We start from the raw sequence: 12,340 nt of genomic DNA, 5'->3' as shown, positions 1-12,340 counted from the left end.
ACCAATCTGGTTGATCAGTTCCCAGATTTAATTTAAATAACACTTTATCGCAGATTGTGATAAGTTTATTTGTAAACTAATTTACATACTCAATTTATTAGATTTGTTTTTACATTAAATCTGTCATGGGTTAGGTCATAATATAATATAAGAAGTGTTTATATATATACAAATAAATACTCCCTCTATTATTCTTTATATGTCATTTTGTATATTGATAAATTTACTCTTTATATGTCGTTTTATATTTTTCTATGCATTTTCTCTTTTAATGTAATTGTAAATTAATTATGGGTGCTTAATTTCAATCCAAATAAAGCTGGCAGATGGCATGAACAACCAGATGGATACTCTCCTGCTAGCTGTTACAGGTGGCTGAGAGGGTTCAGGCCTAAAGTTTGTTGGCAGCATGTGGTCTGGAATCCTTGGAACATTCCAAAGAATAGTTTTATGGGATGGTTATGGGTCATGATGCTCTGCAGACTAAGAACAAGCTTCTGCAATATGGGGTTGCCAGTGATGCTGACTGTCTCCTGTGTGGGCAAGACACTGAATCTCAGGAACATCTTTTTTTTGCCTGTGTCTATAGTAGAAGAGTTATCCAGTCTGTGAATCAGATTATGGGAGGAGCTTTTCCCACCCATGATCTGCTGGATTGGTGTATGCATCAAAATGGCACCAAGGTCCAGAAAAGTGTGTATTTTGTTGTGCTTATGTGTCTGATATATCAGGTCTGGCAGCAAAGGAATAAGAGTAGGGTGGAGATGACTGTTCTCAGGCCAGAAATGCTTAGCAAAGTGATCGAGCAGGAGGTGACAGCTAGGATCAGGAGTAGAGATATGCAACACTTGAAACATGATGACCTTGAATGGTTACATAGCATGAAACTCTTATAATTATCTTATATGGCTCTTGTACTATGATATCCTCTTATTAATATATTCTTACATTTTACCAAAAAAAAAAAAAAAAAAAATCCAAACAAAGCTTTTTTCATTGGTTGTTGATAAAGAAATTTATTATAGGTCATAAAGTATTAAGAATTTTACTCTTTTCAAAGCTTTATTTGAGTTTTTCTATCATGTGCCCACTAGGCACATGTTAAGAAAATAAAAAATGGAAATAATTAATGCTATTGTCATGGAAAATTGAAATAAATAACCACATTTATCTTTTACCCATAAAAATAGCATTAACTATTTCAATTTTGGTTTTCTTAACATGTGCCTAGTGGGCACATGATAGAAAAACCCTTATTTAAATGCCTACGTAATGTTATTGATGGGGCATATTCTGCACCCGCTGACCGAGTCAACATATTGAGCAAGGTCAAAGATATCCACAGCAAGTCACCGTATTAGACAACCTAACCAACGCAGCCTGTCGGCCTGTCACTTGGGTCTCGGCTAGGCAACTAGCCAGCCGGGAGGCATATCAGCGTACTCACATCCAAGTCCCCTCGACATGGAGTCAACCAGGCCAGCCGGCCTGTCATGGGCCCCTCGGCCGAGGGTAGAACAGTCTTTCCACCTGCTAGCCACTTGGCCACTTGGCCACTACGTGACAAAAGGTGAAAGTCTATAAATACTCCTCAATCCTCATTGAGAAAACGATCCACAATTCATCCTAAAACTCACTATTAATCTGGTATAAACTCCCTTATCTCTCTACAATATACTTTGCCAAGTAACACACAACTTAGTCTCTTTAAGTTTACTGACTTGAGCGTCGGAGTGAGTACGCTCGGTACCAAGCCGAGCCCTCAGTTTGTTCATCTTAAACAGGAAAGAGCGAAAGGAAGAGTCAAGCAAAGACATCATTCTACAAGCTTACGTGGACACAAATCCTGTTCCGGAATTACACCCGGAACAATTGGCGCCGTCTGTGGGGATAGCCTACTAAAAGCTGGTCACCTACCTTACAAAAAAAAAAAACCAAAAACCATTCAAAGAGCTAAGAGAATGTCAAAACAACAAGAAATAATTGTGAGTGACGAAACCGCATTCTACCAGGATGACGCGTTCCCTAATTCTGAGATCGGGCAGTCCCCCACCGGCCGAGTCATTGAGCCGGTGAAGTACGGGATGCCAAGAGAGCCAGAAACACCGCTGCCCACCGGCCAAGTCACCGTCATGGGACATGTGGTCGATGCGGCAAACCAAAGCGAAGCTATTCCTGGACCTGATGGGTGGTACGCCGGTCACCCCTGTCACGACGACGGTGACGGCAGCGCCTCCACAGATGACCAGGGCCCACAAAGTGACTCCGAACAACTTGACCGGAGTAATACAAGGAGCTGGGCATCCAAGGACGCCGGCGGAGCCCGTGGTGCCAGTGGCAGGCCAAAGTCCATCCCCCACTCGTGGGAGGACAGCGTCGCCGCAGCAACAACGAGGCCACCCCCGAAGAAATGAAGAAAGAAGTCCGACTCTCCAAAGTCGGACAACAAGAAGCCCTTCCCGCCACGGGGAGAGAAGCCTGACTAGGGTTGCGAGGAGCCGATCGCCACGTGTCATTCGGCACGTGGTCAGACAGCCCCTCAGTGCCTACGTCCTCGAAGTCCCGATGCCAACCAAACTGAAGCTGCCGTCCCTATCATACAAAGGGGATAGCGACCCAACCGACCATGCCGAGGCTTTCGAGTCATACATGTCGGTATGGGAGCAACCCGATGAGGTGTGGTGTCGAGTATTCCCAACAACCCTCCACGGCATGGCTCAGAGTTGGTACAAGGGGCTACCTAATGGTTCGGTATACTGCTATGCCGACCTAAGAGACAACTTCATAGCCCAGTACGCCTGCAACAAGAGAAGGGCCGTGGAAACCTCGGATCTCCTAACCATCCGACAGGGGGAGGACGAGTCCCTCCGAAGCTATGTGAAGAGGTTCGATGCTAAGGTTCAGCAGATTCGTGAGCTGAACACCGAACTGGCAGCCTTCACACTGATGAAAGGCCTGCCTAAAGGCGAGTTCAAAAATGAGCTCATCAAGTGCGAGGACCTCAACCTCGACACCGCCAGAAAGATGGCCGATCGAGCCGTAAAGGTGGAGGACTATCACAAGACCTGGGTAGGCCACAGCGAAGCTGGGCACCCAGAGAGGAGGAGCCGCCGGGACAACGTAGATGAAGGACGCCGTGACATGAATAGGTCACGGCCTGAAAGATTTTACAGGAAACAGAACTCGGCGGGCGCCGGGGGGAGTTCGGGACCATACACCCAGAAGCGGTACAGCGGTCTCACCCCCTGGTCAAATCACCGGCCGAGGTCTTTGCCCTGAGTAAGAATGAAGGGCAGAAGTGGGCCAGGCCCCCCAAGGCGAGGGGGGACGGCGACACTAACCAATTTTGTGACTACCACGGCCAAACCGGCCATAAGACCGACAACTGTCGGCATTTGAGGAACGCCATCGATGAGCTAATCCGAAAAGGGGCCCTCAGCAAGTTTGTAGCTGGAGGCCCGGAAACAAGCTCCGACGGGGCGAACAGAAAATCAGTATTCCAGAGGATGGGAGTGATCCAGGTTGTAACCGGAGGAAACGAGAACGGTGGGTCAGCTAATGGGCACAAACGACACCTGAATGAGCTATACCAAGCCATCAACTTTGTGCCCAAAACAGCGATCCCCGCTTCCACCGTCCCCGATATAACCATCGGAAAGAAGGACTACGAAGGAGTCATCGCTCCGCACAGCGACCCGCTCATAGTCCACTTAGACATAGCCAACCACTTGGTCAAAAGGTTCCTGATTGACACAGGCGCCTACACAAACATCATGTTCAGGGAGTGCTTTCTCAATCTCGGTCTAAAGATTGAAGACCTGAGCCCCTGCACCAACCCTCTATACAGCTTCTCCGGGGCCGGCCTGGTACCCCTGGGGTCAATCAGACTGCCGGTGATGTTTGGCCAAGCCGATGCGGCCAAGAATGTTTTATCCGAGTTCGTGGTCATTGATGGTTCGTCTGCCTACAATGTTCTCATAGGCCGAGTCACTTTGAGCGAGGTCGATGCAGTGATGTCCATCCAGGCCCTGACATTGATGTATGTCTCGGACCAGGGGGAAGCGCAAAAGCTCGTCTCAAAGGACGAAAGAGACGAAATCGTCAATGTCCAAATATCTGCCAGAGGGTGCAACATGCAATCCCTCAAAGTGGCGAAAAAATCAGAGAAAGGGAAGAGCTCATCCTTACAACAGGAGGGTGATCCGATGAGCACCAACAACGTCGGCGTGGTCGAAAGAGCCCAGACCGAGGAAGTGGAAATTGACCCAGGGCGCACCGTAACTGTCGGTGTCGGCCTGGAGCCAAAATTCAGAGCCGATCTCCTAGACCTGCTGAGGAAGAACAAAGACGTCTTCGCGTACTCAGCCGCCGAGATGCCAGGCGTGAGCCGGGAGGTGATCGTTCACAAGCTGAACGTACTCTCCACTGCTCGCCCTGTCAAGCAGAAGATGAGGAACTCCTCGGCCGAAAAGGATGAGGCCATCAAGGCCGAGGTAGACAAACTATTAGAGGCGGGCTTTATCATGCCTTGTACTTACCCTGAGTGGCTAGCAAACGTTGTAATGGTAAAGAAGTCATCAGGGGGGTGGAGGATGTGTGTTGATTTTACAAATCTTAATAAAGCATGCCCTAAAGATTGCTATCCCTTGCCTCGAATAGATAGTTTAATTGACGCAACGGCAGGCTACACTATGCTGAGCCTGCTAGACGCCTTTTTGGGATACCATCAAGTATTCATGGCCGAGGAAGACATGCCTAAGTGCGCATTCATCACCATACACGGCACATACATGTATAAAATGATGCCGTTCGGTTTGAAAAACGCTGGCGCAACTTACACTAGGCTGGTGGACAAAGTGTTTCAAGATCAAAAAGGGCAAAACATCGAGGCTTACGTCGACGATGCTATTGTAAAAAGCAAGTCTGACAGCGAGCACTTGGCCGATTTGAGCGAACTTGGCCGATTTGAGCGAAACATTTTGTTCACTAAGGAAATATAAGATGAAGCTTAACCCAATGAAATGCAACTTCGGTGTCCGGGCCGGCAAGTTGATCGGCGTACTTGTCAGCGCCAGGGGAATTGATGCCAATCCAGAGAAGATCAAAGCAATATTAGACCTGCCGGAGCCGAGGAATCGAAAAGAGGTTATGATGCTGACCGGGAGGATGGCGGCTCTCGCCCGCTTCATCTCTCGGTCGGCCGACAAGAGCACCCCATTCTTTGAAGTGTTGAAGGGGAAAAAAAGACTTTTCTTTGGGGAGGAGCAGTGCGGCTTTCAAACAACTCGAAAGCCCACCTACTAACTCTCCCGACCCCCGTCCGGCCGACGCTGGGGGAGACGCTATACCTATATTTAGCAGTTACCTCGGCCACGGTCAGTGCCGTAATCGTCAGAGAAGAAAACAAGCAGCAACACCCAATCTACTTTATCAGCCATACACTGCTGCCCGCCGAAAGAAATTACCCACTGATTGAAAAAGCGGCCTTCGCCGTCGTCGTTGCCGCAAGGAAGTTAAAACCCTACTTCGACGCACATCCCGTGACGGTCTTAACCGACCAGCCATTGGAAAAATCATTGGAAAAATTCAAAAAATCCGGCCGACTTATCAAATGGGCAGTGGAGCTATCCGGCTTCGGCATTCAGTACAAGCCGAGGCCTTCGATAAAGGGGCAGGCGCTTGCAGACTTCCTGGCCGAGTGCACTTATCAAGAATAATCACATCCCGGTGTGTGGGAAGTATACACCGACGGGTCCTCCACGGCAAACAACTCAGGAGCCGGCATCCTTATCACCAGCCCTAACGGGGACGAGTTTGAGTACGCCTTAAAGTTTACCTTCTCGGCCTCAAACAACGAATCCGAATATGAGGCGGTGATAACTGGAGTCGAGTTAGCTAGAGCTGCCGGGGCGGAGCATATTGTGTTGAAGACAGATTCACTCCTAGTGACCAATCAAATCAGAGGAGAGTATGAGGCTCGAGACGACGGGATGGTGAGATACCTGGAAAGGGTCAAAGATGACACTGCAAAATTGAAATCTTTCCAAATACAATGTGTCCCCAGGTCTGAGAACAACCGAGCCGACGCTCTCTCAAAACTTGCCAGTTCAAGCATCAAGAATGTCAGTCGAACCGTGCTGGTGGATATCAGGAATGCTAAAAGCATCACTGAGACCGTCGGCATGGTGGGCGACATCGAAGCCGAGACGACGTGGATGACTCCGATAATAAAATACAAACTAACAAAAGAGTTACCGGAGGACCGCAGTCTCTCTCAGAAGATAAAGAGGATCACCGCAAGGTACTTGGTGTTCGAAGGAGAACTATACAGATGGTCCGTGATAAGACCATTTTTGAAATGTGTCGACCCAGCCGACGCGGAGCTCATACTGACAGAGATTCACGAAAGCATCTGTGGACATCACATGGGGGCAAGAACGCTAGCCCACAAAGCTCTCCGAGCCGGCTACTTCTGGCCTACCATGCTTGAAGATTCCAGAGTTAAGACCAAGAAGTGCAAGAATTATCAGATGCATGCTCCGGTGATACACGCACCTTCCCGAGACTTGCAACCAGTGCTTAGCCCCCTACCATTTGCACACTTTGGGGATGGATTTATTAGGGCCATTTCCGACGGCCTCCGGAGGAAGGAAGTACCTAATCGTCGCCGTTGACTACTTCACCAAATGGGTCGAGGCTGTCGCGGTACCTGCCAAGACCACGGCGGCCGTAAGAAAGGTGATTTGGGAGAACGTCATAACTCGATTTGGGTTGCCCCAAGTCATGGTATTTGACCACGGCCGAGAGTTTTGGAGCGACATGGTAATGAACTGGTTGGAGGAGCTCGGTATAAAATTTGCATACTCCTCCGTCTGCCACCCTCAGAGCAACGGGCAGGCGGAAGCAGCTAATAAAACAATCCTAAACGGGCTGAAAAAGAAGGTTGAAGATCTAAAGGGAAGGTGGGGTGATGAACTACCGGCGTCTGTGGTCCCTTAGAACCACGGAGAAAGAAGCAACGGGATACAATCCATTCCACCTTGTCTATGGGTCCGAGGCCGTCCCCCAATTGAAGCGCGGTGCCGGCATTCGTAACGCAAACCTTTGACCCAGTCGAAAATGAGGAAGGCCTGAGAGCCTCCCTAGACCTGGTCGAAGAAAGTCGAGACACGGCACGGCTTAACTTGGCAGTATATCAAAACCGGTTAAGAAGAGCATACAACCGTAGGGTTCACAAAAGGGACTTAAGAGTAGGAGATCTAGTCCTAAGAAAATCGGCCGCAACCAACAAAGGAAACATCCATGGTAAAATGACGGCCAACTGGGAAGGACCCTACAAGGTGGTTGAAGAAATGAGGCCGGGGACATACCGACTGACAGACATGGAGGGTGTTCCTCTGATGAGCCATTGGAAGAAAGACAACCTAAGGAAATACTTCGTATAGCGGCGGAGGTGTCCGAGACCATTGTGGGCACCCCAACGCTTGATTATACCTTATGAAGAGTGATCCAAGTTTTCCATTTGAAATGCTTGTCCCCTCCGTAGTCGTACCAAGGTAGACGCCGCGGCCAACGCCGGGCAGTCACGAGTAGACGCCACGGCTGATGTGACCATAATTGGCGCATATTTAGCCCCCGAATTAGCCTTGTTTCCATGCTTTTTAGTGCTTATTTGGGTCATTTCTTATTTTTAGTTCTTTGTTTCGCATATGCTTTGAGATTTTGATCCCTTGGTAGGAAAAGAGTAAGAATCTTGCATTTTCATGGCAAAACGAGACTAAATTGATCGAATTCAATGACCAAGCATCAAGGAGAGACAATATTAGAAGGCCTTTGTACATATCATAGTAGAAGAGCAATGTTGAGAAAGGATCCTTGAGTCCCCAAGGAAATCCCCAAGGAATTTATGAAGAAAAGGGAAGAAGAAGAGAAGAATTGTTGCTGACTGACAATCCGAGCGGATTGTCACCAATCCGTCCGTCCAGCCCCAGCACAATCTGAGCGTCTTTGCCACAATCCGCTCGGATTCCACCTCCACAATCCGCCCTGATTCCACCTCCACAATCCGCCCGGATTCCCCTGAATCCGCTCGGATTCCAAAGCCAGAATCCGCCCGTCCCGACCCTATTCCGCCCGGATTCCAGCACAGCATGGATTGTCTTCTCCAAGCTATGAAAAAGAAGCCCTTCTCTCAGAAAATACCGGCTCCTCCTTGCTCAACTTAAAAAGTGTAATTACTAGTTTAGCCCTTAGTTAACCCTAATGCATCCTCCCTAATTTTCACTATAAATACCCCATTAGCCTAATTAGAGGAGCATGTTCTTCTTATCAATAATTAGTGTAGTTAATATCAATCAAATCTCTCTTTAATATTGTAATCAAGTATTAATCAAGTTTTAATCCAAGTTTTAGTTCTTTAATCTCTCTCTTGTTCATCATTTATTTTGGGTAATTGAAGATTATTTTGGGTTATTGTTGGGAGATTGACAACCTCTCAATCAAGCATTCAAGTACTTCTTTTATCTTTGCTTTATTATTGGAATCATTAGTAGGTATAATCTCTTAATCCCGTTTTAATTATTGTTAATTACTTTCATTTATTCATCATGTTTCATATTGTTGGTATGATTGACAACCTTGCTAGCATGATCAACATGATAATGAGTGAGTAGTCTCTTAGCTAGGGTTAATGGGTGATTAGGGGAAACCAACATAGGGAATGATTCATGCTTAAATTAATATGCTTTCATGTTTTATTTGCTTGCTTGTTTTGATCTCAACTCATGCACATGTTATATTTGATGAAATGCTAAGCCTATGAATCCTTGCATTTACTATCATCTTCTATCTTTTCAATGAGACTTGTAAGACCATGCATGTTGTTGAGTAGGGAAGATTAAGTCGACTTGTAGGTGTTGTACAATCTAATCGATTCGGCTCCGGGACCCAAACTTTCCTAGGATTGTAAGATATAACCCAACTCAATCCATCACAACAATAATTGCTTGCTTATAATTTGAGAACATGTTTGTATGATCATATCCCATGATTCCCCTATGATCCCATGATACCCTAGTGCCTTTAATCAATTGTTTACACCCCTTTAATTCATCTTGTTTGTTTATTTTCATTGCTATTTTAGTTTGGTAACCTTCTACATCAACCCAATTTGTGACACACCTTAGACACCACTAGTTACAATAGAAATCTCATTTCAACTCCCGTCCCTTGGGATCCGACCTTTACTTGCCTCTTTACTAATTGTAGAGTTGTTTGTGGAGTTATAAATTGTGTTTTGATTCGACCGTGACCAACGACCACATCTTAATTTGTGAACACTTAGCGGGATCGCATCAAAAATGGCGCCGTTGCCGGGGACGGTGTTTGTTTGATTTAGATTTCTTTTTATTATCATTAGTTGTGTCTTTCTTCGCCTTGAGGAAGTAAAACTCCTCAAGGTTTGTTCTAATTGTTTTCGAGTTGTTTGATATTTTGCATGTCTAGAAGGTTACAAGGTGATTTGTTACCTTTTGACCGTGAAATCGAAAGAACCTTGACGAACAATAGGAGAGTTGTTAGGAGGAATTTACGAGGTATTAGTGAAGTTGTCCAACCCACTAGTGAGTTTGTCAATCCTTTCGCAATAGAAGGAGAAGAAAACCCATTACACAATACCCCACAAAATCCCCCTACAATGCCAAAATTCTCGTCACACTCCGTACCCACCGAGGAGAATCTACCAAATGGTACTCCTACACCGCAACATCTCATCGGAAATTTTATTTCCAAGTCCGCCTTCATCCAACTAGTTGAGAGGAGCCAATTCGGGAGGATGCCTAGTGAGGACCCTCATTCCCATATGGAAACCTTTTGCGAATATTGTGATGCTATCTCTCAAACGGGCGTGACTCAAGACCAAATTAGATGGGTCTTATTTCCTTTTTCATTAATCGGCACCGCGAAGCAATGGTTGAAGGGCCTTGATAAGGCCACCCTTGGAATAGATTCTTGGAAGAAGTTGGCTCTAGCTTTCTACAAAAAATTCTACCCACCGGAAAAGACTAACATGCTAAGAGCTCAAATTACGGGTTTTAAGCAAAGGGATGAAGACTCTTTGTATGAAGCTTGGGAGCGGTTCAAGGGAATTTGTCGCTCATGTCCTCACCATGGACTTAGCGAATGGTTTTTGGTGCAACAATTTTGGAATGGTTTATATGAAGATTCTAGGAACATTCTCAACATGGGATCAAATGGAATGTTCACCGAAGTTGATGACAATCAAACATGGAACAAGATTGAGGAAATGGCGGTCCATAACTCACAATATAGTAGACCTCGCAAGGCTACTAGAGGATGAAAGCATGAAGTGGACTCCGTTACTCAATTGGGTGCTCAACTTAGTGCTCACATTGACACAATCAACTTGAAGTTTGAACAAGCTATGGCTACACTTGAGGAAAATTCAAAATCATCAAAGCATCATGTTAATGCCATGGCGGCATCCTCATCAATCCCAAGTGGGATATGTGAGAATTGTGGAACTTTGGGACATTACCAAGGTGAATGTAGGGGAACAAATGAACAAGTGAATGCTTTCCAAGCATACAAGAGTGGTACCCCTTATTCCAACTTTTACAATGAAAACACCAAATTCCATCCAAATCTCTCATACAAAAGCCAAAATGTTCAAAACCCTCAAACAACATACACTCCACCACCCATGAGAAACCAAAATCAAAGACCCTTTTACAATCAAAACCAAGGTTACCAAAATCAAAATCCATACAATCACCAAAATGACCAAGGCTTTGATGTCCAAAAAGCGGTCCTCCAAATGCAAAAGAATCAACAAGAATTTTTCACTCAAATGCAAAAAGATAGCCAAGCAAAGGAAACCACCATCAACAACATTCTAGCTCACACCAAGATGTTGGAAACACAATTGACTCAACTAGCATCTTCAAGCTCACAAAAACAAAAGGGGCAATTACCACCTCAAAGTAATCCCCCTAGACATGAAACGGTTAGTGCCATTCACTTGAGAAGTGGTACAAGGTATGAAGCACCGGGAAGAAGCAAGTTGAGGATGAAGTTGTGGAAGCTAGTGAAAAGGAAGAAATTGTGCAAAACTCCAAAGATGGAGAATCATCAAAAGAAGAAAGTTCAAAGAAAAATGAAGAAAAGGCCAAGGAGAAGGAGCCCATTGTGATTAGACTTCCTTTTCCAAGTCGTCAAGCAAAGCCCAAATTTGATGATCAACTTGGAAAGTTCATGGAAATTGTGAAGAATTTAGAAGTCTCAATTCCTTTCACGGAATTAATCAATCACGTTCCGGCCTATGCGAAATACATGAAAGATATCCTCACAAAGAAGAAGTCGATCCGGAAGCTTGAGACTATCGCCTTCACTAAGGTGAGTAGTGCAATAATTCAAGGGAGTTCACCTCCAAAGTTAAAGGATCCGGGAAGCTTCTCAATACCGTGTACCATTGGCGACACGACGATCAACAAAGCCTTATGTGATCTAGGGGCTAGTGTGAGTGTCATGCCGTACTCGGTAAGTAAAAGGTTGGGGATGGGAGAGCTTAAATGCACCAATATCACACTCCAAATGGCCGATAGATCGACGAAGACACCGTTAGGGATATGGGAAGATGTCCCCGTGCGAATTGGGAAGTTTTTCATCCCGGTGGACTTTGTCATTGTTGATATGGAGGAGGATTCCAACATTCCAATCATCCTAGGAAGACCTTTCCTACACATATAAGTGGGAGATGAAAGCATAACTTTTAATCTCGACAAGACTATGAGAGCTCCTCGTTTGCATGAGCCATGTTTCATGATTGATCATTATAGCCGAAAGGATGAAAGGAAGAAATCGGAACTCCAATGGAAGAAGAAAATTGAAGATGCTCCATTCAAAGAGCAAGTGAATTGTGACAAGGAGAGCTTGCAAAGCTCATAAAAATCAACCAAGGAAGAAGAGGATGGCCTCATTGGCCAAGAGAAGAAATTGGGAGAGTTGTCTCCATCTAAGCAAGAGATTTTCAATGATCAACTCAATGAAGTTTGTGGTCTTTGGGACGACGAATTTGAAGGGATTTTTAATCCCTACATTGGACATGCCATCGATCATGATCAACAACAAGGGCCAAAGTCTATTGAGAACCTCTACCATGATAATGAACAAGCTTTTGATTACTTCTTCAAGGTGTTGAGCAACATCAACAACACCTTGGACATGCCCCCTTGACATCTCATCAAGAATGAGAGTTTGGTGGAGTCTTCCCTAAACCACCACTTGTAAATATTTCTAACTCCCTAACTTACTTTTCAATTCT

The 12,340-nt window shown here is 45.6% G+C and overlaps 1 protein-coding gene and 1 non-coding gene across 2 annotated transcripts; one reads left to right on the top strand and one right to left on the bottom strand.

Moving 5' to 3' along the window:
• Positions 1-461: 461 nt before the first annotated feature.
• On the top strand, positions 462-896 carry LOC141630216 (uncharacterized). Its single transcript, XM_074443072.1, has one exon. It carries the CDS (start codon positions 462-464, stop codon positions 894-896), a length of 435 nt encoding a protein of 144 aa, XP_074299173.1.
• A 9,170-nt stretch (positions 897-10,066) lies between these two features.
• On the bottom strand, positions 10,067-10,173 carry LOC141634690 (small nucleolar RNA R71). The gene has a single exon (XR_012539415.1). It is a non-coding gene; the product is annotated as a small nucleolar RNA R71 (small nucleolar RNA).
• Positions 10,174-12,340: the final 2,167 nt, after the last annotated feature.

The sequence above is a fragment of the Silene latifolia genome, chromosome Y, assembly GCF_048544455.1.
Source record: "Silene latifolia isolate original U9 population chromosome Y, ASM4854445v1, whole genome shotgun sequence".
In the NCBI taxonomy this organism is placed as follows: Eukaryota; Viridiplantae; Streptophyta; class Magnoliopsida; order Caryophyllales; family Caryophyllaceae; genus Silene; species Silene latifolia.
The sequence above is the reverse complement of the archived record's forward strand: the minus strand, read 5'-3'. Positions and strand labels throughout refer to the sequence as shown.